At 43.9% G+C, this 23,452-nt stretch overlaps 2 protein-coding genes across 5 annotated transcripts in view; one reads left to right on the forward strand and one right to left on the reverse strand.

The window, feature by feature from the left end:
- Positions 1 to 23,452, forward strand: part of RECQL5 (RecQ like helicase 5) — a 39,476-nt gene that overhangs the window by 6,414 nt on the left and 9,610 nt on the right. For all 4 annotated transcript variants that reach the window (XM_074607161.1, XM_074607163.1, XM_074607164.1 and 1 more), the window contains exons 7-8: positions 1,726 to 1,888; positions 2,258 to 2,340. In XM_074607161.1, coding sequence (XP_074463262.1) covers positions 1,726 to 1,888; positions 2,258 to 2,340 — 246 coding nt within the window. The remainder of the gene's footprint in view (positions 1 to 1,725; positions 1,889 to 2,257; positions 2,341 to 23,452) is intronic.
- SMIM5 (small integral membrane protein 5) lies at positions 8,826 to 23,085 on the reverse strand. The gene is made up of 4 exons (XM_074607168.1): positions 20,045 to 23,085; positions 13,312 to 14,620; positions 11,513 to 11,666; positions 8,826 to 10,075 (listed from the first exon to the last, which is right to left on the reverse strand). Exons 3-4 carry the CDS (start codon positions 11,637 to 11,639, stop codon positions 9,954 to 9,956), a joined length of 249 nt encoding a protein of 82 aa, XP_074463269.1. The 5' UTR covers positions 11,640 to 11,666; positions 13,312 to 14,620; positions 20,045 to 23,085; the 3' UTR covers positions 8,826 to 9,953.

Here is a 23,452-nt window from a genome sequence, read left to right on the forward strand (position 1 = left end):
ACAAATGGCAATAGCCATATAAAAAATACAGTTCTAGTCCACGGACAGAAACTTTGCACATGTTTTCAATTGCTGTTTCTCTGTGACTTTTAACTGTCACCATACTTGCTCTGTGTTGCTAGAATTCCTGCACCACAATATAGCCGTGCTGAGTTAGTATTGTGAGCTGTGATCACTTAGTAGAGGGATAACTCGGGTGCAGCTCACACAACACCCTACACAGACCTGATCTTTACTCTCAAATCCACATAAAGCAATTGCTCTGAACGCCGCGGGAGAGCGGCAGCACATCATTGAGACAATCACGTCAGTTCACAACTGTGCTGTCCTTCTGTCTGTGTCACTGTGCTGACAGATATCTGTATCCCATAGCAATGGCAGAGTATTTCACTGCTTGATGCACGTTACCCAACAGAGAAATGAGAAGTCTCCTAGGGTGGCAGGAGGAATCAATGACTCATTGAAACCACGCTGCCCTGGTCAGTACAGTGGTCACTAAAAAAAAGGCGAGTAACTGGAATGCATAGGTCTGATCGACAGTGAAGTGTAGTTGAAACATGCGTGAATTCTGGTTAGTTTCCAAGGAATGAAGTTAAAACGACTCTTTACAGGATTTTTTTAATAGTTTAAAGGACATTGTACTGAAGCTCAGGCAACAAGGCACTGCTACTTAACCTTGGCTCTATGCTGGCAGAGTTCTGAGTATTCATGTGTATGTTATCAAGTAAGATCAGGTCTAACAACTTCTAGAGGTGACTCTTCTGGACAAAAGGGAAAACAGAGGTGTTGTCTCTTTTTCTAATGGAATCTGCGCCTCTCTCTTTCCTGCCAGTTCAGTTTTGCTTGAGATTATTTATCAATTTCTTCACTAAGTTTCCTGATGGGGAATAAATGTGTAGGTCTCTGATGCTTCTTGCTTGGCCTGTTCCTGTAGTGTTTGTGTTTGAAGAAATATGTTTGCTTGCTTTGGTCATTTAATATTTTGCCACACCCATATGCATCATACCTGCCTCTGGGACATGCTGGTTTTGAGGCAGACTGGTATTTAAAACATTGTCAGCGTTACTGTACTGTAAAATCCTCCCAACACAGGGATAAGCTGAATTGCTGAATATTCAGGTACAAGCAGGCTTAAAGCAGTCTTGCAGTGGTGTGTTGAAAACCTTCCTTCAGAGATTACATACAGTTTAGTAATGATTCATAGTCACATTTGCTGTCTGGGAAGGATGCCCTCATCTACAAGTGAGCTTGGTGACACAGAATTTCTGATGCAGACTTTGTTGGCAAAAAAAGTGTCTTTTTAAAATTGAATATTTCAAATTCTGTTCTGTAATGTTCAAATTGTGTTCCACAAAATAAATAGGACTTTTTTATTAGGGCTGTATTTTATGGTAAAATCTCCCAAACTCCTTAAGTCAATGCCCTTATTCTCACTTTTCATAGCTGTGCAATTGTATGCACATTTGGGATACTCGTGTGCCCATTCAGCTATTTGGGATATTCAGGTGCATTTGTTTTCTTATAGCTCTGCTGCTTTCCTTGCGTCTCATGTGTTAAGAGGACTTAAATTTCTCTGTGAAAAGTCCCTTGCTCTGCTAAATCCTTTGTCTTTTATGCTTTTGCTGCCCTATTTTTTATTGTTGATGTCCACAAATGACACAATCATCTACGCAGTGATCTAAGAAACCTGCAGCCTTATGTTTCCTGTTGTCTTATCACATGCAGATTCGTTGCCCATTGGAATATTGCTAAGTCAATGGCTGGATATTACCAAGAATCTGGCAGAGCTGGTAGAGATGGGAAGCCATCCTGCTGCCGCCTCTATTACTCAAGGAATGACCGGGATCAAGTCAGCTTCCTGATTAAGAAGGAGCTCTCTAACATCCAAGTAAGATCTACAGAATAGTATCCACCTGCCTAGATATGCTGCCTTTGCTCTGATCTCGTTTGCCTCTTGCCTGCGGTGACCTCTGAGTATGCAAAGATGAAATGAGGTTTTTTGGGTCTAGAGCTGTCTGTGGACCCGTTTCAAGGGACAGCAGAAGGGAGTGAAGCAGGAAGGGAAAGGGCTGCTAGACCCAGCTCCAACTCTAAAATAGAGAGGCGTGGGTGAGCAGAAGTGTGGAGCAGAGACAGGGTGGTGTGTGTAGCTGTTTGCCATATTGATCAGACGGGTTGGATTTGGCCATTGCAAGAATTACTTTATCTGTTTATATTTAAATTGAAAACTATAGTTATTGTCCCCATCTACTTTCAGGAAAAAAAAGGCACCTTAAAAGAAACTGACAAAGCTGTGATGACAGCTTTTGATGCCATTGTGAACTTCTGCGAAGAGCTGGGGTGAGTGCACTTCTTTCAAACACTGTTTAATGTCGGGGAAAGCATACACTACCCCTTCTGAGGCACTGTTATGGCTGAGTTCTTGCATGTCCAGGAAAAAGAAAATACTGAATGAATTGTCTGATGTTTTGTTGTCTGGACTGAGGAAGGTGTCCCTGCGACATCTCTCTCTCACTCCCACCTCTGAGTTAAGTGAGATGTTTGTTGGTCTTGGAGCCTGCCGAGTGACATGTGATGTTAAAGCGTAACTCCTCTAGCTATGAATTTTACTGCGTTCTGTCTTTGATGATGGGTTGACTTAGTAGCATTTGCTTTTTCATGATTCTTTCCACCTTCACTACATCATCTCTCTTCTAAGGAGACAAACGGCCAGCCTAATCAGCATGGGATGGAAGCACTTAGATTTAATGTTTCCCTAAATCTCAGGGGCTCCACTCTGCAAAGTACTAGGTATCCATGATTGTCATGGACCTTAGGAGGAGCTGATGGTGCTTAGAATGTTTCAGAAACAGGCTCAAATTATGGACATGCTCAGTCTAAATGCAGAATAGCAACAGCAACATGCATTGTTCAGGTTTAGTTCATGACTTGTAAGATGTAATTGTACTAACTGCTATTCTATGCTGGATAAGACATCAAAGCTATAATTTTGCCAGTAAGAGAGCAGTATGCGTTCACTAACTGATGGTCAACATGTTTCTTCCTTTCAAGTCTGCATTATGTTTCATTCTTCACACCTGCATCTAAGGCAACTTTTTCAGTGTGAATGTAACACATGCTTCTTTTCTGATGCCTTGGTGAGCATGTTCTCTCCTTGTGACCACATTTAGTAAACAAATCCTGGTTTTATGGGGTTGCTCTGGGAAAGTCTTGCTTGTACTGAAGTATGGCACAGCACTGAGTCCTGGGGCACTTGAAGGAGCATTTCTTTGCCCAAAGTCAAGGTGATTCTGGGAAGTAGCTACTAGGAGGCCTCTTGCTATAGGAATTTGATCCACTTGGCTAAGCAGCTCTGCTCCTTCTGACCAGCTCACAGCAAGAGTGGCCAGATGGCTGTTTGTGTCTGGGTTTTGTATAATGAGAGGCAGCTGTATCTACCTGGTTAGATGCTAACCTCAGGAATCCTTGTCTTGATATCTATTTATCCTTGATTCCTAAGCTGGTTATCAGTATACTTAGTCATGACAGTTATTTCTTGGAATGGACACTAGTGCCATAAGAACTGGACTGGGATCGCTGAACTAAGCTTGCACAAGCCAGAAGCAGCCACAGGTGGTGTCTCAGTGAGGGTATGAGTTAACCTCTATGTAACTATCTTGCAGCATCTCCCACTTCATGCATGCTGTAAAAAGCCTGACTGCTACCTGAAGTGAGGGCCTTCTCTAGCGTTGCACTGTAGCAATGAGGCAATGACTGAGCGAGGACAGAGAGAAAACCTTCTCCTTTGCTCAGATGAACAGTAATGGAAATAGGATTTCACTGTGTACATAAAAGAGAGATTTCTGTAAGGGAATATCACTGACCTAATTAGAAGTCACGTCTCCCATAGTTTTTCTTCCCTCCCCCAGCTTGGTATGTTCTTCCTAGTGTATAACATCTCAGCTGCATCCCAGAGTCACTATCCCAACAGTGAAAATAAACCTGAAAATCTGACCCTGCAAGGTTCTAAATAAGAACAAGGTTCTTAATAAAGACAGACTTGGCAACCAAGTTTTTGCATAGTATATTTATGCTACTGTCTGAGTATGGTATAAGCTGCTTTTAGAGAGTGGGTTTAGACAAAGATTTTTGCTGATCAAGAATTTCCTGTTGCCCATTTGCAAGATGGAAAAAAAAAAACAACCCAAAACATGTAACTGCAGCAGCAGAAGACATCTTGATCAGTTTTAGGTGGTGGTTGACCATTTGCCACCTCTAACCAGTGGTTTTGCTTGAAAGATGAAAACCAGGCAGAGATGAGTTGACTTTGGTATTTGGCTAGTGATGCAGTTCCTGAATTCAGATAGCCTTATGTATTGAGTTTGCTGTGGACTTGCAGAACAACTTGCTGCATTGCATTGCGGTGCAGTTGGTGCATTGCTCTTGACGCAGGAAAGTTGCATGGGAAGAAATAACCACACCCAGCGAGAGAAGATGAGAAGCTTTCTATGAACAACACAATCAGGTTGTGGCTGGGCTGATTCTTGCTGTAGGGCTCCAGGTACTGCGTCTCAGCTTCGTTGTTCATGCACCACTCTATCTGTGCCTTGGAGATGTGCAGCACCCAAAGATGGCAGCAAATAAAAGGAGAGCAACAAAAACAAGACAGAAGATGCCAATCACCACTAGCCCTCCAAGAGCCCAGTCACTTGTTGTAATTAGTCTCTTTAGGTCTTCCAGAACTGAGGATGCCTCTTGCACTGATGACATGCTGGCTTCCAATATGCTGGAGGTAGACAAGAACAATATCAGATGTTGGTGGATCCTCTCTATGGTCTGAGCCACAATCCCAAAACCAGTATAGGCATGCATGCTGTCTGTGCCTGCAGGCATCCCTCTTCCAAAAGAGAGCATCACCCTTCACAAAAATGGGAGCATAAACCAGAAGAAAGATAGCTGAGGCCAGTTTCACAATCAGATCTAGAGAGATGTAAAGCGGAAAGCTTCTGGCTTTACAAGATTTTGGCAGTTGAGATTTATTTTCACCATAGTTTATCAGTATTTTTAATAATATAATATAGTGTCTCTCCCAGCATGTTCAGTATGAACCCTTCATCTCTGTTAACTCTACAGCCTATACATGAAAGGCAAGTATTCAGTGAGAGAACTTGCTCGATATCATTGGAAAGATCCCCAAAAAGGAACTGGGCACTTAAACTCTGACACACACTGGAGATTAAACAAACGCTTCCTTTAAAACAAACAAAAAACCCCATCAACAATAAGCAAAGATCTCCATGTACAACCTGTTGCTCCCATAGGGCTTAGAATAGTCTAGTTCTGTAAAAAAGGTCTGCAGTTAACAGAGTTTGCTTTAGTAACACTTTCTGTTACTCTGCAATAGAAGCGTAAGTTTTCCTCCCATGAAGTACTTAGGTCCAGCAGTTATTTAAACTGGCATCTCAGTGGGTTCTACACACTTGCTCTTTTACTGATACTTTGCATAATGACTTGGCTATCAGCTTTCTAAAGAACATTCAGTATCTCTTTGCGAGCATCTTGTGGCTTTACTAAAGCTTCCTTGCTTCTCAAGGGAAAGGATGGATTATTTCTCACGCTCTCTCTCAAATACGACTGTGCAGATGTAATGCAGGAAGTTGTCTTCATTATTTTTGAAAATTTGTTTGACTTGCTGCCGCTTATGTCTGTATCCTTAATATTGTAAGGAATGGGATTAGTTGTATAAAGCGTGTTTCATCTCCAGCAAGTCACACTTGACTAGGAACACAAACTCACACTTGAGTTTGCTAAATTTTTTGTTTCTTTCTCAGCAGCCAAATATATTCAGTTCATGCTTTGTTTTCTGCAATTATGGGAGATCACCATGCCCAGTGTCTACCCAGGAGGCATACAGGACATGAAAGCTGTTCTGGATAGCTTCCGTTGCCTTTAAAAAGGAGGCAGCCTAGATACTAGTTCTGTAGACCCAAAGGCAGAAACCTTGCGTGACTGTACACCCTAGAAAGTTCCTGTCTCTTTTGCTAACCACAGTTAATCTTCTGAAACAGGAGAGCTATATGCAATTTTATAAATACCTGAAGCTGTTGTGTTTGTAGTAGGCGTTTCTTCTGGTGCCGCCTCTGTGCCCACTGAGACCTTGGCCTGTGACAAGAGACCCCCTCACTGTACCTGGAGAGTTGTAGAGTTAGTATGGAAGTTGCCTGTTTGTACTGCAGTAAATGATTAACAGCTGATTTTCCTGCAAAGGTGTGGCTAATGTAATCAAAGGCTTTGAGGCTAGTCAGAAAGACCTAGTTCAGCTGTTGCTCAGACATTTCTTCCTCTCCATGGCTTTAGCCACTCGTGGACCTGTTCCAGTGCTTGTAAATGCCCACTACTTCGCCTGACTGGGGAAGGCTGCAGGTTGTGGTGTACAGAAGAGGGCTTTGTTTCCTGGATCCTGACTAGATCTGTATTGTAAGCTCCATTAGGAGATTGCCATACCTAAAATGAGACTATGAACAAGACTGCCCTCTGGTCCAAACTTCATCGTGACAGTTTAGGTGGATACGCTCATTACAGAGCCTTGCACTGCTATTAGCTGCAATAAAACTGACTCCCCGTTGCTTTCCTAACTGAAGAAGACCAGAGGGATGGTGCTAGAGCGAGACGGGAGGGGAGAAGGAGGAGACTGGTGTGTGAGACTCTGTGTGTGTAAAAGGGAAGTTGTTTTTCACAAGCCAAGCAAATCACTTTGAAACCAGAGGGATGATGTTACAGAATAGAAGCTATTCCATTAAGTTTTCAGTTCAACCACTTCTGATGGGGAGGCTGGCCTTGCCATCTCTTTTAGGTTCCTCGGGGAAAGAAACTATTTCAACACTTGTATCATCAGGACTGGAGTAACTGTATTCCCTTGCTGTTCCTTCTAGGCTCACTCAGGCTTTCACAACACCTACAGAAGTTGCTGTGTTTGAAGCAATCTCACCTTAGTCTGTGCTCTTCTGAATCCCTCTCTGCTTTTTGAAACTGAGAGGATCCATCCCCATTAGTGCTCAGGGCATTCTAGGTCCCTTTATATGGGTAATGATTGAAGCCAAAACCACAAAAGCTTGTGTGGGTGGTGAGCAGGGACCCAAAACCTGGCATGTTTCTTGTCAACAGAAAATGAAGAGCTGCAGTAAGCTAGGGATTTGCTGGGCATCTCTCAGGCCAACCCGATCTGTTGTATGCAATAAGGCGACAGACACCACCCAGCCCAGACAAGCAATTGGCATATCTAAATACCAAGTATAGAAATAATCCGGCTGAGTACAATGGCACAAAGCAGAACATCAGGCCTGTGAGGTCCAGGCAAGTATGTAGAATTCGGTCCAAGGACCCCTCCTCTACTTGTGACTGCTCCTCTGCTCCAGAAAGCCACCTGAATTCTTTAGAGAATTGCTTAATTTTCTCTCCTCTTTTTTTTTTTTTTTTTTTTTTCCAGTTCTGTGTTTATTCTCTGTTTCTAATTCAGGAACTTAGAGTGGCAGAGATAAGACAGGAGCCATTTCTCTTGTCCCCCTGCCTGGTATCTGTCAGTGGTTTAACTTGTAACACCACTGGGAAACATGTATTTGTAGCTTTTCCTGTTGAGATAAGGCCTGGCAGCTGGGTCCAAGTGACAGCGACCTGTCAGTCGTTGGTATGTTTCCAGCCTGCTGAGCTTCCTCCTGACTGTTAGCACAGACTGGTTCCATGCTGCTGAAACATTTCTCAATGGGATTCTGTTAATTCCTGTAGCTGGCACTGTCTGGCACAAGCTAGGGAAGAAAGTAAGCTCTGTTCTTTTCACGGGTCTTGTGACTTAGATACAGAAATGTCTGTTGAGTCTGTCTCCTGCAAAAGAGGTTCTGAGACTTCCTATGTCACCTTGATTGCCACCTGTTTGTAAGGGAAGTGAGCAAAGACATACCTGACAGAGGTAGTGTGATGCATCTCTGAATGTTGATTAGAGCAAATCGATGCCACGCTTGAGCTTATCCTAGCCTGACACATTGGTTGGGAGTGAAAGCTTTGGGACAGTGTAATAAAGGCCAGCGTTTTGTTAGTGTAACTGCGCATGCAGCAGCTTATACGAGTGCAGTCTTCTGTTGGCAGTTGTCAAGTCGGAGCTCAAATTTTACTTTCTAAGGAAAATCCTCATTTTCTGCTGGCAAGTTTTTCTTTTTATTAATTTAAAATTAACATTGCTGGTTTGAGGATTATTTTTTTTCTTAAATTTTAGACTGTTATTTTCTGTGTTATATATTCTCTATGGCTGCAGATATATTCCAATATGCAGCAGTACAAAAATGCAAAATATCTAAATCTAGTTTCTTTGCAAAAATTCAAGTGCATTAAATACATGAGAAGCTACTGATGTAATGTGCTTTTTACTAATTTGGGCGCCGGCATCAAAGAAGAGACGTTTCTTTACAAAGCTTCCATTTTTTGTCGCTTCTGAAGTGTGAAGAATATTGAAAAGCCCACTGTTATAAACTTGATTCTTTTCTCTCTAGCTAGATGTTGGCTGTGGTGTAATGGCATGTGTAATCCCTTTGACTCCTCTACACTTAGCAGTTGGAATGCAGGGGTAGATGACGACTTATCTGTATGCGTGTAACTTTTTATACCTTCTCATAAAGGTGGCTGGTTTCACATGTGGGGCTGAAAGTCCCGTGGGTTAGAGTTAGGTGCAGTATGATGTCTTTTGTTTGGCTGTCTCAGTTATGAAAGTCGTGGCCCGCGCCATAGCCTTGTACTTACATAAATCCCTTTCTGAAGTTCACTGAAGTGAAAACCAAACATACACAGTGGCTGCAGCATGGAAAAGGGATTTATTTGCACTTGTTAACTTCAGCCATACAGCCCATTCTTGGCTCTGCTTTGTCACAATGCCCACTGTCAGCTGCTGCATGTATACCCTGAAGTGACAGTTACCATACTGTATGTCACTCCTCTGAAATGCCTTTGTGTATGCTAATAAACATACCTCAGGCATAATGTTTATGTCCACTAAAACAAACTGCACACGGTGCAGGGAGTCAGGCAGATAGATCCCTCAAGTAAGGATAGGGATTTGTTCATCTCCTGTGACTCCCGTACTCTGTAAGTACCATTCACCTGCAATAAGCAGAAGAGCAGAACCACACGGGGAGTGGGGAGGGAGCACATTTAGCAGCAGAATGGTCAAATTAAGCTGTAGCATTGGTGAGTTTTTCCCTTTTGCCTTCATCCTTCTGTTTACAAAGGGTATTGCACATGATCTGATTTTTCTCTTTGGCAATTTCACATCATTGTAACACTGATGAAATAAAGGAGGGAGCATTTGTTACCAGCTGTACTCAGAGCCTCAGCTGGCGCCTCTGGATCAGAAGGTCCGCAATTTGTTGTTTTCCGTAGACATCCCAGCTAAACGTGTCTGTTGCAGTGGCTTTTGAGAGAGCAGGTTTGGGCTTGATCCAAGATGTACTGAGCATGTGAACCTCCCAGTGATGTCAGTGGGTTTTGCTAGCGCCCAGCACCATCCTTCTGGATTAGCCACTTGTGAAGAGAACAGGCGCTGCCTAGCATGCGGCAGTGTAAGTGTTCTCTGCTTTGGTCTGCGGCTCCATGCTCCCAAAGGGAATCCTTGGCTGGCCCAGCTGCCGGGCTGTCACTGGGAAAGCAGGTCTGTTTTCTCAGCAGCATAGGTCCATGCCCCCCCACCCCACCCTAGAAGAGGGAGGCAGTGATGGTAAAGTAGCGCTACCGTTCTGGTCACACCACAGAGCCCACTAGTGGCTGTCACAGAAAGAAGGAATTCCATGCTGTGATTTCTGGTCCTCTGAGTCATATTAATTAATATTGTTATTGCCATTTTCAGTGACCTAGTGTAGAAAGTCATTCCCATAGGACTGAATCATGATGTCCGTGCACGTCCTTTATAGTAGGTTGTGTAACCTCGTTGCACTTCATGAATGGGCAGCTGGGCGGACTTGGATCTTCCTACGTCTGTTGTCAGGACGTCCATCGCAGCTACAGCAGCTATAGCAGCAGCAACTGCAGGCAATGATCATGAGCAGCAGAACAGTAGCTGGGAAAGAGAAGCACAGGATATTGCTTCATGACGTAGATGCAATTACTGCAGAGTTACTCTATGTCTCCTCCAAGTTGTTTGGTGAGCAGCACAATGAACAAAGCCTGGTTTCTTGCCAATATTTTATTTATTCTTTTTCCCCTATATCCCCACCTCCCTCCTCCTAAGTTCCTGCTCCCTTGTATTAGTTATCCATTTAATCTAGACAATCATTACCAGATATTTCATGATGTTAAGAGGTACATACCCAACCATACGGGGGTATATCTTTACCTGCCTAACGGGCTGTTGTTTTGGAGATGACATGCAGTAACTAAGTAGAGCTGTGTGCCTGGAAAGGATGGAGATGTAACTCTCCCCATAGTTGGGTCAGAAGCAACTCGAGATGATTTGATTAGTCAAACTGCCAGTTCCATTTCTGAAGACCGTGTGCAGTGTACCCTTTAGTGAGGACAGATACTTGTGACTGGGTTGGCTTTACTCTTTCTTCTGTATTTAGCTTGAAAACATAGATATTTCAAATGTAGGGTTTTGTTTCAGAAAGCAGTGGGCTAATGTACTGTTATTCTACACTAGGCGTAATGGTTGGTGTTGGGAGAGAGATATGTTAGTTTATCTGGAACAGAAAAGGATGACATGTTTAATCCTGCAGAACACGTAAGAGTGTGTGAACGTGCACGTGTGTGTGCATGTGTTCCTTAAAAGTCTGGAGCCGAGCTGCCAAGTTACCAGACCTGTGGGGAACCAGCTGTAGGTATGAAAAAAATAAAGCAGCAGGTGTGTCTCTGAATTCCAGCCCAGGGAGGAGTGTCCAGGCTGGATACACACCCTTCCTTTTGGCTGGGAGCAAATTGTACGGCTTTGAGGGGGAGGGCCTGCCTTCCTTCCTGCTTGTTTTCCCATTGTCTAAACAAACTTCATCCCCTTGATCAAGCAGCTCTTTGTTATTCCTTCCATGCCATCCCCACACAGAGCAGCAGGAGGGATCTTGCCATTACCAGAGGAGAATAAATAGGCTCATCTGAAGCATACTGGCTTCTACTGAACTAAGCACAGGAATGACACTCAGAGTCTCAGACTTTTAAGTGTCTTCTGTGTCAATGAGATGCCCTAATACCATTTGTGGTAAACAAATCTCCTGTGCATCAAAACATTGCAGCAGCTCTGGGTTGGTTAATATGCTGCTGTTTAAGCTAATGCTTAAATATAAGAGCTTTGGGGAAAGCTATGTTGTTGCCCATCGTGGTCTGCATTGCATGTAGAGATACACACTGTGCATTAAAAAATTACCTAGAAATTAAACTGGGCCTCAGAGCACAGCCCAGAAAACCACTGCCAACACCACCAACCCACCAACAAAGATTGTGGAGCAAGCTGCCCTTGTAGAAGAGAAGAGACATTCTGACACCCCTTTGCCTCCGCCAATAAACTCACCGATAAACAGGAGAACCACACAAAAGGACACAATCTCCACCGGGTCAGCCTTGGGCAGTTTCTGGAGCTTAAGGAGAAACTTCTCACCGATGGTTTGCATTTCCTTCAGAAAGCCTTCAGAAGACATTCTGGCTCAACCTCTCCAGGCTTTATGCTGTAGAAGAACCAAACAGAGAATACACCTTTTCACTGACTAATGCTAGGAAGCTGCCAGCCTTCTTATAGAGCTGGTGATCACAAGGAAAACAAGTTTATCTGGTCTCAGTCCTTGTTCCCAGTAGCTAAGGTGGAGGACTATTAATTGTCTACGTGTTTTGGCACTATTTTAATTTCAAAATCTGGCTTTGAGGGTGCTTTTGACAGCTGCATTGTTCAGCAAAGGCGAAACGGTGTTTCTTCTAAAAGGACACTTACTTCAGCAGGCGTAGAGTTAGAACTGGACAGTGCCTGCCTTGGCTTTCACCCAATGAAAGTCAATTATTTTTTTTTCCAGTTGTGCTAACTTGTCCTTCCAGAAAGAAATGCAATTCTAACTTGACTTGAATTCCAAATGCTGAACTCTAGTAGTTTTCAGTTGTCTTTTACCGAGTAACACAAAGTAGACCCCCTTGAAGATTTCTTGCACTTTCAGCGACAGAAAGCCCCTTCAAAAACCAAGGCACTTATTTCAACACCTCACTACAATACCATTAATAATGTTTTATCAACCAGTTTTACTGAATGGTGATATTAAGAGCTAAAGTCTGTGTTCAGTGGGGACAGCTGGATGCTTTGCAAGTTCTTACAGATGACTGCATGTTTTATATGGTAAGGTAAATGTAGGTGTTTTTTTCTTTTAAGCCACAGTTTGTTCTAATGGAGCAATATATGAATTGAACAGTGGATGTCCACCCATCACTGCTGGTGATGAGCAAAGGAAAAGCCCCTGGATCTGTCGGGGAGACACCTCCCTTGTGGAGCTAATCCCTCCTGCCCTGCTTAGTAATCTTACACTTTCTTCATTCTCAGAAAGAATGATCATCAGGAACTATTATTACTAAAAATATTAGCCTAGTCAAAGTTAGATGCCTCAGTTTTGCCACGAATATTTGCTGTTCTTTTGCCCTCTGAGCAAAATTTTGGAAGGTATTGCAACAAACAAACTTGCATGAGAGCTATGGAAGTTCAAATTTACTTCAGTCAGTAACTGGAACAGGATATTGTTGAGAGATCCACAGTTTCACCTAACAAACACAAGTGTTTGGACAGGTCAACGCTTGGATGGATTCTAATTCTTATGTCATTATTATATCAGAATGTACTAGCTCGCGTGTGTTCTAATAGTCAACACACTTTTATGGGACTTGAACCTTGCAATTTAATATCCTACTCTTGGTGATAACGCAAAGCCAAATGACCAAGACAGGGCTTCCAGAACAAGCCAGCTAGTTCATTACTGCACATCTGGTTTGGTTACTCAAACAAATGGATGCTTGGAGTTCAGTTTTTCTAAACACACTGAGGACAGAGAGACCTTGGATGTTTCTTTGCATGCTGGGCTTAAATACTACAGTGCCAAGTTAAATTACATTTTGTATGTTTATGCAATTCAAAAAGGGTTTTCTTTGTTCTTTTAAATCCAAGCTAAGGAATAAAAATCAGAACCAGCTGGTTTCTTAGGGGTGGGGGTGGATGGAAAGCCTACATCTACAGAAAGATCTCTGTGCAGCTTAGCAGGGAGGGATAGCTGTGGCCTTTTGACCTGAAAAGGTCACTTTTGAGACTAGGGTTAAATAGTTCTTTCCAGATGATTGCCATACCCCAAGCGAGCTGCTCCAGAAATGGCTGCTTTGTCCTTTGCACAGTACTGCGGGATTCTGTGTCAGCAGGTTTCCAGTTTTGTTTCCATTCCAAGAGATGGCGGTGCAGGCAGAGGTGAAGTGATTTGTGTCTTCTTCTCTTGGCTCTAGAAGAAAAACTTTTTTTTTTTTTTTTAATACAAAAAGAGTATTTCTGGCTCTAACATTCTGAAAATGTTTGTTAACTTTGGAGGTGTTTCTGCCTGCCCAGAACCTCTCCTAGTAAGGAATCTGCTGTAACCTTTCGTGCCATGCTTTGGGCTGCACCAGAAGCAGCAATTATAAGAGCCAGGCTTCTGAAGTTTGGGTATACGGTGTAAAATTACTGATTAGGATTGTAGAACTCTAAGTGGATTAGCAAAGTGCCTAGCCTAAAATGATAAGAACTTGTCGTTTCAGTAACGGACATTCCTCCGCCCCATGGTACCTGATCTGGAGCTAAGTGAAGGAGTTTTTATTCTAAAACTTGCAAGGAATGTTGCTTGTTTACCTTGGTTTGAACTTCTTCAGGGACAAAGTCTGATGTTGGTGGTGCAGTCTCCAACCTACCCGTGCGGAAGCAAAAGGTTTTCTCCTCGACTGCACTGCTGACTGCACATTGGTTCTAAGGGCCCTCGCTGCTTTGGGATTTCTGCTTGTGGAGCATAGCAAAAGAGTGAAGAATAAATCACTTCTTTTAAAAAAAAAAAAAAAGTAAAACTCCCCCAAGAAAGCTAGTTATATTCATGGACTTTTGTATCTTCCATTCTACTTGTGATGTAAAGTCTTTGGTCAGGACTAGTTTTGATTGTGATCTTTTTTCAATTGATTTCAGCAGAACCAAGATCTTACCCTAGAGATTATCATACAGGTAAGGCTAGTGCTGTGTGACTTAAACAAGTTGTCTTATGCATCTGCCTTGTCTTCCTCGTGTACAACACAACAGTGATGACATTACGTACAAATTTCAAAGTGGAGCTATATGAATATTTTTTTTTAATCATACTATGTTCAAGTAAGCTCCCAGTCACCAACAGTACTAAAGGACAGGCGGTGCAGGATTTTTGGTTGAAGCAGTAACTGTAATGATTATTATTCAAATGGGCAAGTCTTGAGAGATTTAAAACGTACGGTTGTAGGTCTTACCTGACAGTTTACTTTCTAAGACTGGAGTGCTGTTCCAGAGCCTAGAACAGGCATCCAAGTTCGTACCCACAGATTCTGTGCGGTTTGGAGCAAATGTAATTCTCTGCTTGTGTTTTTCTCAATTCTTCCTTGGTCGTTGTCCTTCCTAAAAACCACATATACTGAGGATAGGAAGCCTCCAGAGCAGAGGAGGCACGGCTGTGAGGGCAGCAAAGCTGGTGGAACCCGTTACAGAAGAAATGAGGAATGACTGCAGAGCAATGGAGCCTCCGTAGTGTGGTGTCGGACTATTGTCATGAACTTTTGCTCCATAGCTATAGCTAGACATCATATGAAGTGAAGAGAGGCAAGATGAGAAACTCACATAGAAAGGAAAGTGAACACAATGCTGATATCTTGTGACAGGCAGTTTGGAAGTTCCTGCTGGGGTGGCAGCCTGAAATTCGTGGTTTCAGCTGTTTCCTCTTCTGGCTGTTCTTTAAAAGATAACTAATCTATCCAGTGTTGCCAGTGGGACTAGATCATCAAATCTTTCTGCCCTCCTCTGTGTTACAAGGCCTGGCAGGGGAGGGAATAAAACAAATCTTTTAATTTGGGTTGGTTTGTTTTTGAGAAAAAAAGGGCGAATCTGCCACATGCCAGGAATTGTTATCCTTGTTGAAAAGTGAGAGCACAGCAATAATGCAGGGGGATGCTGGAGGTCTGCAGGTGTGCTGCTCAGCTGCAAGGATTCGATGGTCCTTTAAAACCAAAGCATGTCCTACATTTAGGGCTTCTGTAGAGGTAGATTCCCAGAAAGTGCTAATACTTGTTTTTAATGCAGATTCATCTTGCTGTACCCACTGAATAAAGCTGTGAAAATTGCCATAATAGCACTGAGATAATCTTTCTGAACTGTTTTAATGGACTTCTGCCATGCCAAAGCACTCAAAGAAGTTGGCTGCTCAGCCCTTTTGAGAATAAAGCCATTAAAAGGCCTCAATCTAGACATTGAAGAGAAGAGCCGTGGTCAGGGTTTCTTTGTACTGTGAACTGGCTGTGTGTGGTAGCTTCTAGTCTTCAAACAAGAAAACGAGCTTTGGGATGACTATGGAAGGTGGGATCCCGGATCCCTCTGTCTGCCTTAAGCTAGTCCAGTTGCTGTAAGTATTTTGGAATTTATGTAAATGTATCATATTTTTTTGGTCCATGTTTGCTTTGGAAAGCTGTGCCCTATCTGTGTGTCTATGCAGGTGCGTCAGAAGTTGATCTGTAGGGAGTTGGTGATCTTAACTTTACTGCTGAGGGGTGAGACACTTGTTTAGTCATAATCCTGCTGGCATTTGAGCAGCCTATTTCAGTGCAAAGAACGTGGATTTGAGTTTGTGGTTTAGCCCCAGGACTGGAAGTTAGTAAATGCAGGCAGTCTTCTTGGCCTGCCAGTGATGCTTCCTGGTTGTGTGACTTCGGATAAGTCATCCCATCCCTCTGTTGGGTGACTTCATCTCTGCAAAGTGGCAGAACATGTAATCACCATCAGAGGTTTGTTTGCTAATTGTGTATCCAACTCTCTAAAATGCTCTGAAATCTTTACATAGAAAGACAGCGAGTCCCTGGTTTTGCTGCAGTTAGAAAATGAAATGGCCTTTGCTTGCTAACTGCTTGTTACACTTCAGGCACTGAGACTGTTGAGGATGAAAGTAGATGAAAGCATGGCTTCTGCTCTTGGGTGCTCCTTACTATGGGGTTTATGTCTCTTGACATGACCTCCCGATCCATTGGTTTTACTGTGCTCCCTCTGAGAATCTGCTTGTTTGGGTTTGTTGCTACAGTAATCTAAAAATGGAGACAAAGCTTTGGAGGGGGGAATCTGTTGGTGGTGCCCTGAAGATGCCAATGCCTCTAGTCCTAATGCAGCGAGTCCAGTGAAGGTGAGTTCGAGATCCTCCGCTGTGCCCATTGCTCTTATCTGCAGTGCTCCACAGACCTTACAAAGTAGGACCTCCCTGATGTGCCCAAGCAAGTGGAATGCCAGGACAACGTTCTCATTGCTATGTTGTCTTTTTCCCAAGACTGTGGCTGTGGAGAAGCAAATGCTTTGTGTTGTTCTTACTCAGACAAGCCAAGAAAGTTGGTTGAAGGTGGACCAATACAGGGATGGGAAGCCTGTATGGACTGAGGTAGCTTATTTGGTGGGAAATCTTAGAAGGTAATCCCAGGCTCACAGACGGAGAGTGCTGAGCAGCTGAAGGGGAGGGGATGCTTTTTTATTCTGGTCTAAAACTTTAAAATAAACTCTGACTGTATTTGGCCACTTTCGTAAGAACTTGAAGGCTTGGGCAGTTTCTCAGCCTACCAGCTTTGTTCTTGGTTCCTGAAACGTGCTTCTGATTTGGTACGGATAAGGTCTACAACGCTTCCTGTCCTCAAGCAGTGCTGGGCTGCTAGGTGTTGTTACATTTTAGCTGCATTTTGGCAGAACATGTAATAATTCTTGTACGATTGTTTATTGTTCTACATTTGTAATGTACTTTTGAAATGAAAAGGGCTATAGAAATGTAGTCCTATTATCAGTGCATGGTTTTCCCTCATCATTGTTAATGCAATGTTTGCTGCCATGACTGTAGTTAACCAGCCATGTGAATGTTAACTATAGTTCAACAAACAAGCCCTTTTTTTCTAAAACAGGAGTCAACGGAGCCAGACAGACCTATAATTCATTCCCAAGCAGATGAAAATAGTTTCCAGTATCAAGAGAATTCAGCTTTTTAACAGCACACACCCAAACTGGTAAATTGCAGCTCAATGTCATGGGAGAAAAGCTTTGACTTTGTCAGCTGGTCTGGAAAAGGCGGCCACACATTCCTTCATATCATAAAGCTGCCCTGACTGGGTAGCCATTTGGCTGGAATACCCTGTCATCTCCACCACCCACTATTTGGAGATTGGGTTTGAGGCAGCACCGTAAATGTTCCTTCCCTCTGCTACAACCTAATATTAGATTAATATAAAAAGGCACTGAATTCCCTGCAATAGCAGTTTGAGAAGCTGAGGTACCCATTGGGGCACTGAGCTGAGTCTCTACACCTCTACAGAACACGCTGGTTTTCTCCAGTCCATCCCACAAACAAGTCCACAAAACCCCATAAGATAATTCCTCCCTACTAGTCCCATTTTTAAGAAGTAGGGAAACCAATGCACAGAGCCATCCAGTGAAAGGAAAAGGTCAATTTTAAAAATAAACCTGTAGCTCTTCTACAAGAGAACTTTTTTTAGGGTTGCTGATGCTTGAATCTAGCCTGAAAGTCTATTCTAATATTAGCAAAATAACCATTTCCCAGGAAGCTGACAGAGGTAGGTGTGTGCCTGTGAAAGCCCTGTAAATAGTTACTTCACAAACATACTGGGATCTGTCAGAAGTTTGGTGTTTGAGGTAAGGCAGGTGGAGCCCCCTGAGAGTGCTGGAAACACCATCTTCTTTCAGCCACCTTTGTGTCCTGTCCTTGACTGGTCTTAGACCTACGGATCTTAGAAATGACACGCATTTTTGAGTTTTTTGAAATATGCCGGTCTGTTCCTAGAAAAGATGTCACTTGGCTGTAGGAACTCAAAACTGAAGGCTAGCACAGCTGCTTGCCTCCTCAGAAGAAGCCGTTTTGAACTGTATCAGCTGTGGTTGCTGTAGTGGCGAGAGCCTGCATGGAGGCAAGCCGCGGGTGCCGCTCTCCTCGCTCAGCTCTCTTGCGGTCTCTTACGGTCTCTGCTATCTGCTCACTGGCCCACGGCAGGCTGGGTGGCTCAAGGGCTTGTGTTACAGAAAGGATCTGCTCTATCAAACTTGGTTTATTTTGTACTTCCACTCCCATAACCACTTTTCATTGCAGTCAGGCTAAGAGGCCCGTGCACTATGACAGCTGTAACACAAGCTATGTCCTGCTTCTTTTATCCAGACATGTGTTTCATATTGCTTATTCCCCGCCCCCCACCCCCACCCCACACCCCCCCCGCACATGTACAACACGGCTGCGGCTGGACAAGCCCCCAGCCAAACGCGTTAAGATTTTCTTTTGGTGAGGAAAACTTGGCGTGTTTCTCTCCTTCCCTGCCTCCTCTGCCCTTCAGCCTTTGCTCCTCCCTCCACCCCCTTTTTTTTTTGTCCTAAACTTTGTTTTTCCCCTACTTTATTTGAGAAACCATCTTAACAGCAACAAACAACCTACAGAAGACCCTTCATTAGCAGGGTGGAAACTTCCCTCCGTCCCCTTTGAACCTAGGGTTAGACTGGAGGCGTGTGGGTCTTAACTACTACATATTCTCGCACAGGCAGTTCCAATTCGGTGTTTGTACAACAGTAAGTTAGACAGACCTGCCCTCCCTTCCACATTAATGGGAATGGAGAGAAGTGGAAATACCTGATCCTTAACATTCCTCCCTACAGGCATGTGTAAGATCGGGAAGACATCTTTCTGTGAGACTGGCTTTCTGCCTCACTCCTTACCTGTTTGTAAACAGCTGACTGCCCCTGCACCTCCTGGGAGATGCAGGGGGTCCCAGCTCAGTGCAAGAGCTTCCAAACAGTAATCAGCTTCCGATGGCAGAGAATGGGGGCTTACATGGTCAGTCTCCTTGCCAGCCCCCTTCCCACACCCAGCAGCAAACAGAGATGGGAGTACAGGTTGTGGGGCATCTCCCTATATAAACCCAAGGCTTACAGTGGGTAATTTCATGTATTTGGGGGATCCTTTTTTTCTTCCTTCCCTTCTTACTGCATTCAGACCTAACGGTCTTGTTACTGTAAACCATAGACCATGTATGTGTACGTATGTGTTCTCTCAGAGCAGTGGTTTCTCATGCTGTTTTGAAACCAGCATCTGTGCCTGACGCACTAGCTGATTTTTAAAAATGCTCTTGTTAGAAGCTGTGTAAAATCTTTCAATTTATTTCTATTGGTCACAGATGCTTAACTTGCACAGTATGCTAGTTCCCCAACCAGGGTTTGTTTTCAAGCTCTCTGTTTGCTTCAGGATTTGGGGGATAAAACTTAGCTCCAGCTGGGAGGAGCTCTGGAGAAATGCTGTGGCTGGTACCCACTCGGTTTCACACGCGCTTGCCTGTGCTGGCAGCTACTCGCTAATGGCACATACGCTACTCATACAGAGGAGCAGACCAGCTCTTGTCCACACTAAGTATTAATACATCAAGTCATCACTGTGGAGAATGCCCTGTGCTAGACCTGCTTATCAGCTAAGGTCACATTCCGTAACAGCAACAGAAAAATGAGCAGGCAGCCTTTCTAATCAGCAAAGAAGTAAGTTACTCCTGCTCTGACTGCCGAAGCAATGCAAGACTGCAGGCTGGATCCTTTTGTTAGCAGTACGGCTGCAGCGCAGCTCTCTGCAATCCTATTAAAAGCTTTTCCCACCTTTGCTCCTGAGTGTCCCTTGCAAACAAATTCAGGCTAGCAAGCTCTGCTCAATGGCTGATTCTGCAGTTCACCGTACAGAGAGCTACAAAAGCTCCAGCTACTTGCTAACTAGCTGAATGTTAAGGTGCTACGGTTGACCGAACACCAGCAATAGCTCAGCCTTACCCCAGCCGCGCTGCAAACTCTTCTCCTGTTGTTTTTCTTTCTGTCTTCTTAAACTCTCATGTCATCTCTCCCCTCATCCTGGCTTGTGTCTCGCTCCTCGCTCGGCTCCTCTCTGCTCTGCTGCTGACAGCCAGCTGTTGTCTCTGCCTTTTTTTTGTTATTGGTTGTCCTGGAGATATGAAGTTTCGTGTTACATGTGTGCCAGAGAGGGAGGGCGGGCGGCGAGGAGCCACCGCAAGCTGAGCCAGCCGCTGGTGCAAACTCCCCGAAGCACTCAAGTGCCAGCACTTGTTGCTCGCTTCCTCTGTGCATCTCCTCCTAGCAAGGTCTTTTCTTTTTTTCCTTTTAATTACAGCTTTTTCTAGAGTGGGACTTGAATTGATTCTCTCCTTGCGATAGTTTGGGTGTGTGTTAAAGCAATTAACTTTTCTTTCTGCTGCCCAGTTTCCTTCCGACTCCCCGGGGAAAGGAGTTTTTCTCTTGTGTTCAGCTTTGAAGGGGCACAGCAAGAAATGGCAAGGACGGTGCAGCCCGGTCTGCCACTGACAGGGGAGCTGGGCTGGTGCTGGGGTGGTGAATTTGTTCCATGCCCTTGGCCAAGGAATTTGCTCTCTTGATGCTGTGGGTTTTGCTTCTTGTATACTGGGGACAGCTGGCACCCAGTGTTCTTGTCTGAGGGTTGTTGAAGGTCAGCTGATACTACAAAGGATACAGTCCTTCAGACAGGTGCAAAATTATCATTCCTCATCAACCTCCTAATTTGTTCTTCTCTTCGATAAAGCTCATTAAATGGCTTTTGGTCAGCAACTGGCCTCTACATAGATAATTTGTCCTCATGATTTTTGTCTTTTTAATGCTTTAATTTCTTGCCTTTATTCCCAGACTTGCTGGGGTTTTTTTGGTGAGCTCTTCTGATGTGGCTGGGTACCCTTCCTTGGCTCATATGACGGAATGCTTTTTTCTGGTATATTTTGGGAGAGGCAGAGCTCCTCTTGGGATATGTGACTTTCCTTCGTTGACAGTTCATCTTTTTCTGTTAATTGCACGAATAGGGCTTCTGTTTTACCTGGTGTACAGAAGGAAGGAGTAGCAAAAGGAGGCATGGTGTGGTCAGTTTAGCAGTTTCCTGAAATTTATTGCCACAGATAAAAACATCTTAATAAACACGATTGTTATTTGCTCTTCATCCTGTCCCATGATGTAAAACTAGGGTGGTATGTCTCAAATTAAATAAGGATTTTGTTTAGACATTTTAAAGACCAGTGGTCAGCTTATACATACTCCTGTTGACAGGTGGGGGAGGAAAATAATACAGTTGCATATTTAAAAGATGAAATAATTTTTGTACATGTATAATAATACGAACTACCATTAACTTATGTAAATCAGCTCTCCATCTCATGGGCATTAGTCAGGTGCTCATGTGACGTGGGAAGTTTTCCCACCACATGTGAATGCATAACCAACTATGGTTCAGGACCTCTTGTGTTCAGTGAAGCATTAATCCAATGGTACCCCCCAGCATCCCTATCGGTAACTCTGGTTTTGGCCTTTTGACTCTAATTATAGGACTGCAATGTTGGTTCTGCAACTGGATTTCCGTTCCGACCCAATTCACGAGCACCGCTGGCTAAAGTGGGGCTGCGGCCCCAATTTGGGTAATTCTGTAGGAAGATCCAGGCAGTTACTGGAGGCTGGACGGAAAGGGCTGGGCCTCACAAGCCTGGTGGGTTAGAATCTAGAACCTCTCTAAATTCCAGTGACTTCAGAGCTGATCTCTGCTTCCAGCAAAGCCCTCCCTTGGGGCAGCTCTCTTGTTTGCATTGAGAGAGGTGTGTGTGGATGTCCCTCCCCAGCATAAGCCTGGTGAGTAGGCTGTAGAAGTGAGGAGAGGGCTTGACCATTACTGTATGCCTCGGTTAACTCTAATACAGATCAGCGTGTGTGAGAGAAAGAGACGTGGACTAATGAGAATGCCTGCCTGTTTTCTTTTGGGGGAAACAAAAAGCTGACTTGCAGCTCGCTGACATTTCTATAGTCACGTTGCACTGGCAGGACAGGCAGCACCAGTAGTTCTTTTGGAAAGGCAGGACAAGGGGATCGAATGTGTTTTCCCTATCCCGGTCCCCCCACCCTTCCCCACCATGTGAAAGGAGCTCTTTGAGTGCAAGACGAGCGTGAGTCAATGCGGCTCTGCAGGGGGATATAAAGCCAGCTTTGTAGTAGCCCTCTCTGGGCTTTCAGTGCCCTAGACTGTGCAACGTCACCCTGTTGCAGCCCTCCTTACCTGTGCAGCGCCAGGTCCTTCACGCTTCAGCACACACATTTCATTGCTCTGGCGGCAGTAGTCTGTAACCTGCTGCTTTGCTGCTTCACTCGCTCTCCTCCTTGGTGAATTATCCTCCCAGGCCGTGGGAACGAGCGAGGCAGCTGCTGCTGCAGACCCTTGCAGGGTTTGTTCGTGATGCGTTGGTAGACATGCAGTTATGTTCCCCCCAGACACACGCACAAGTTAAGAAGCAAACTGCATTTGTTAGATCTCTGGCAAGTTCAGACATACCTTAAAGGGTTTATAATAAGAATAAATGAAGCGCTCACTCTCTTACTTTTCCCCTCTGTGACCCGTTTTTTGCAGATGAAGCTGGTAAGCCAACTAGGGCACTCCTTGGTAGAGAAGAAAAATCTCTGCTTTTGTTCTTTCTTGCAGTAAAATAATTCTCTCTAAAATAACTCTTGTTGCTGCGTGGCTGCAGAATTTGATCTCCAAATACCCTATGAACTGTTTCTGTGTATCTAGTATCAGCATTTTGATTAAGAGACAAGCAGCCACCTCTGCTGTGAAACCCAAGTTTTAAAAAGCTCCTCTAAATTCTGCCTGCTTTCTTAGAAAAATAAAAAAGGAAAAAAAAGTAACCCCCTGATGATTCTTTATCTAGTGAAATCAGTATCTTCACTGGCTTAAGTTAGGAAGTGTTCTAGAAGAGAAATTGCTTCCTGCCTGTGTTGCTAATGAACTCTGTCACCAAACTCTTTTTTACATACCCAAAAGCACTGAAGTCTGCCAGAAATCTTCTGAAGATTCCTGGAAGAAGCTAATCATCTTCACATGGCTAGTTTGCTAAGGCTGGTAGAACTGGTTGTGCAATACTGTATGACCAAATGGACTGGTTTTCATGGATGTAGGATACTACCCGAAGTTTGGCTGCTGATCTGAAGCATGTGTTAGCAGATCAAGACCCAGGCTGTATTATCTAATAGTGCTCTCTTGTGACCTCAGTCTGGACTCTATTTCTGTGACTTAATTTACATTCCTGTTTCTTCAAGGGTAGATTTCTTCACCTTCAAACCACAAACAATAACATTAGAAGCTCTCCAATGTGAAATATAGAGGCATACTCTGAGCTCTGA

The sequence above is a fragment of the Larus michahellis genome, chromosome 14, assembly GCF_964199755.1.
Source record: "Larus michahellis chromosome 14, bLarMic1.1, whole genome shotgun sequence".
In the NCBI taxonomy this organism is placed as follows: Eukaryota; Metazoa; Chordata; class Aves; order Charadriiformes; family Laridae; genus Larus; species Larus michahellis.

Bases quoted from the DNA above. Each gene is read 5' to 3' on its own strand.
- SMIM5 (XM_074607168.1), bottom strand. From the start codon at position 11,639: ATGTCTTCTGAAGGCTTTCTGAAGGAAATGCAAACCATCGGTGAGAAG. The intron at 10,076-11,512 runs GTGAGTTTATTG...TCTCTTTCCCAG, and splicing joins TGTGGTTCTCCTGTTTATCG to CTACTGTTCTGCTGCTCATG.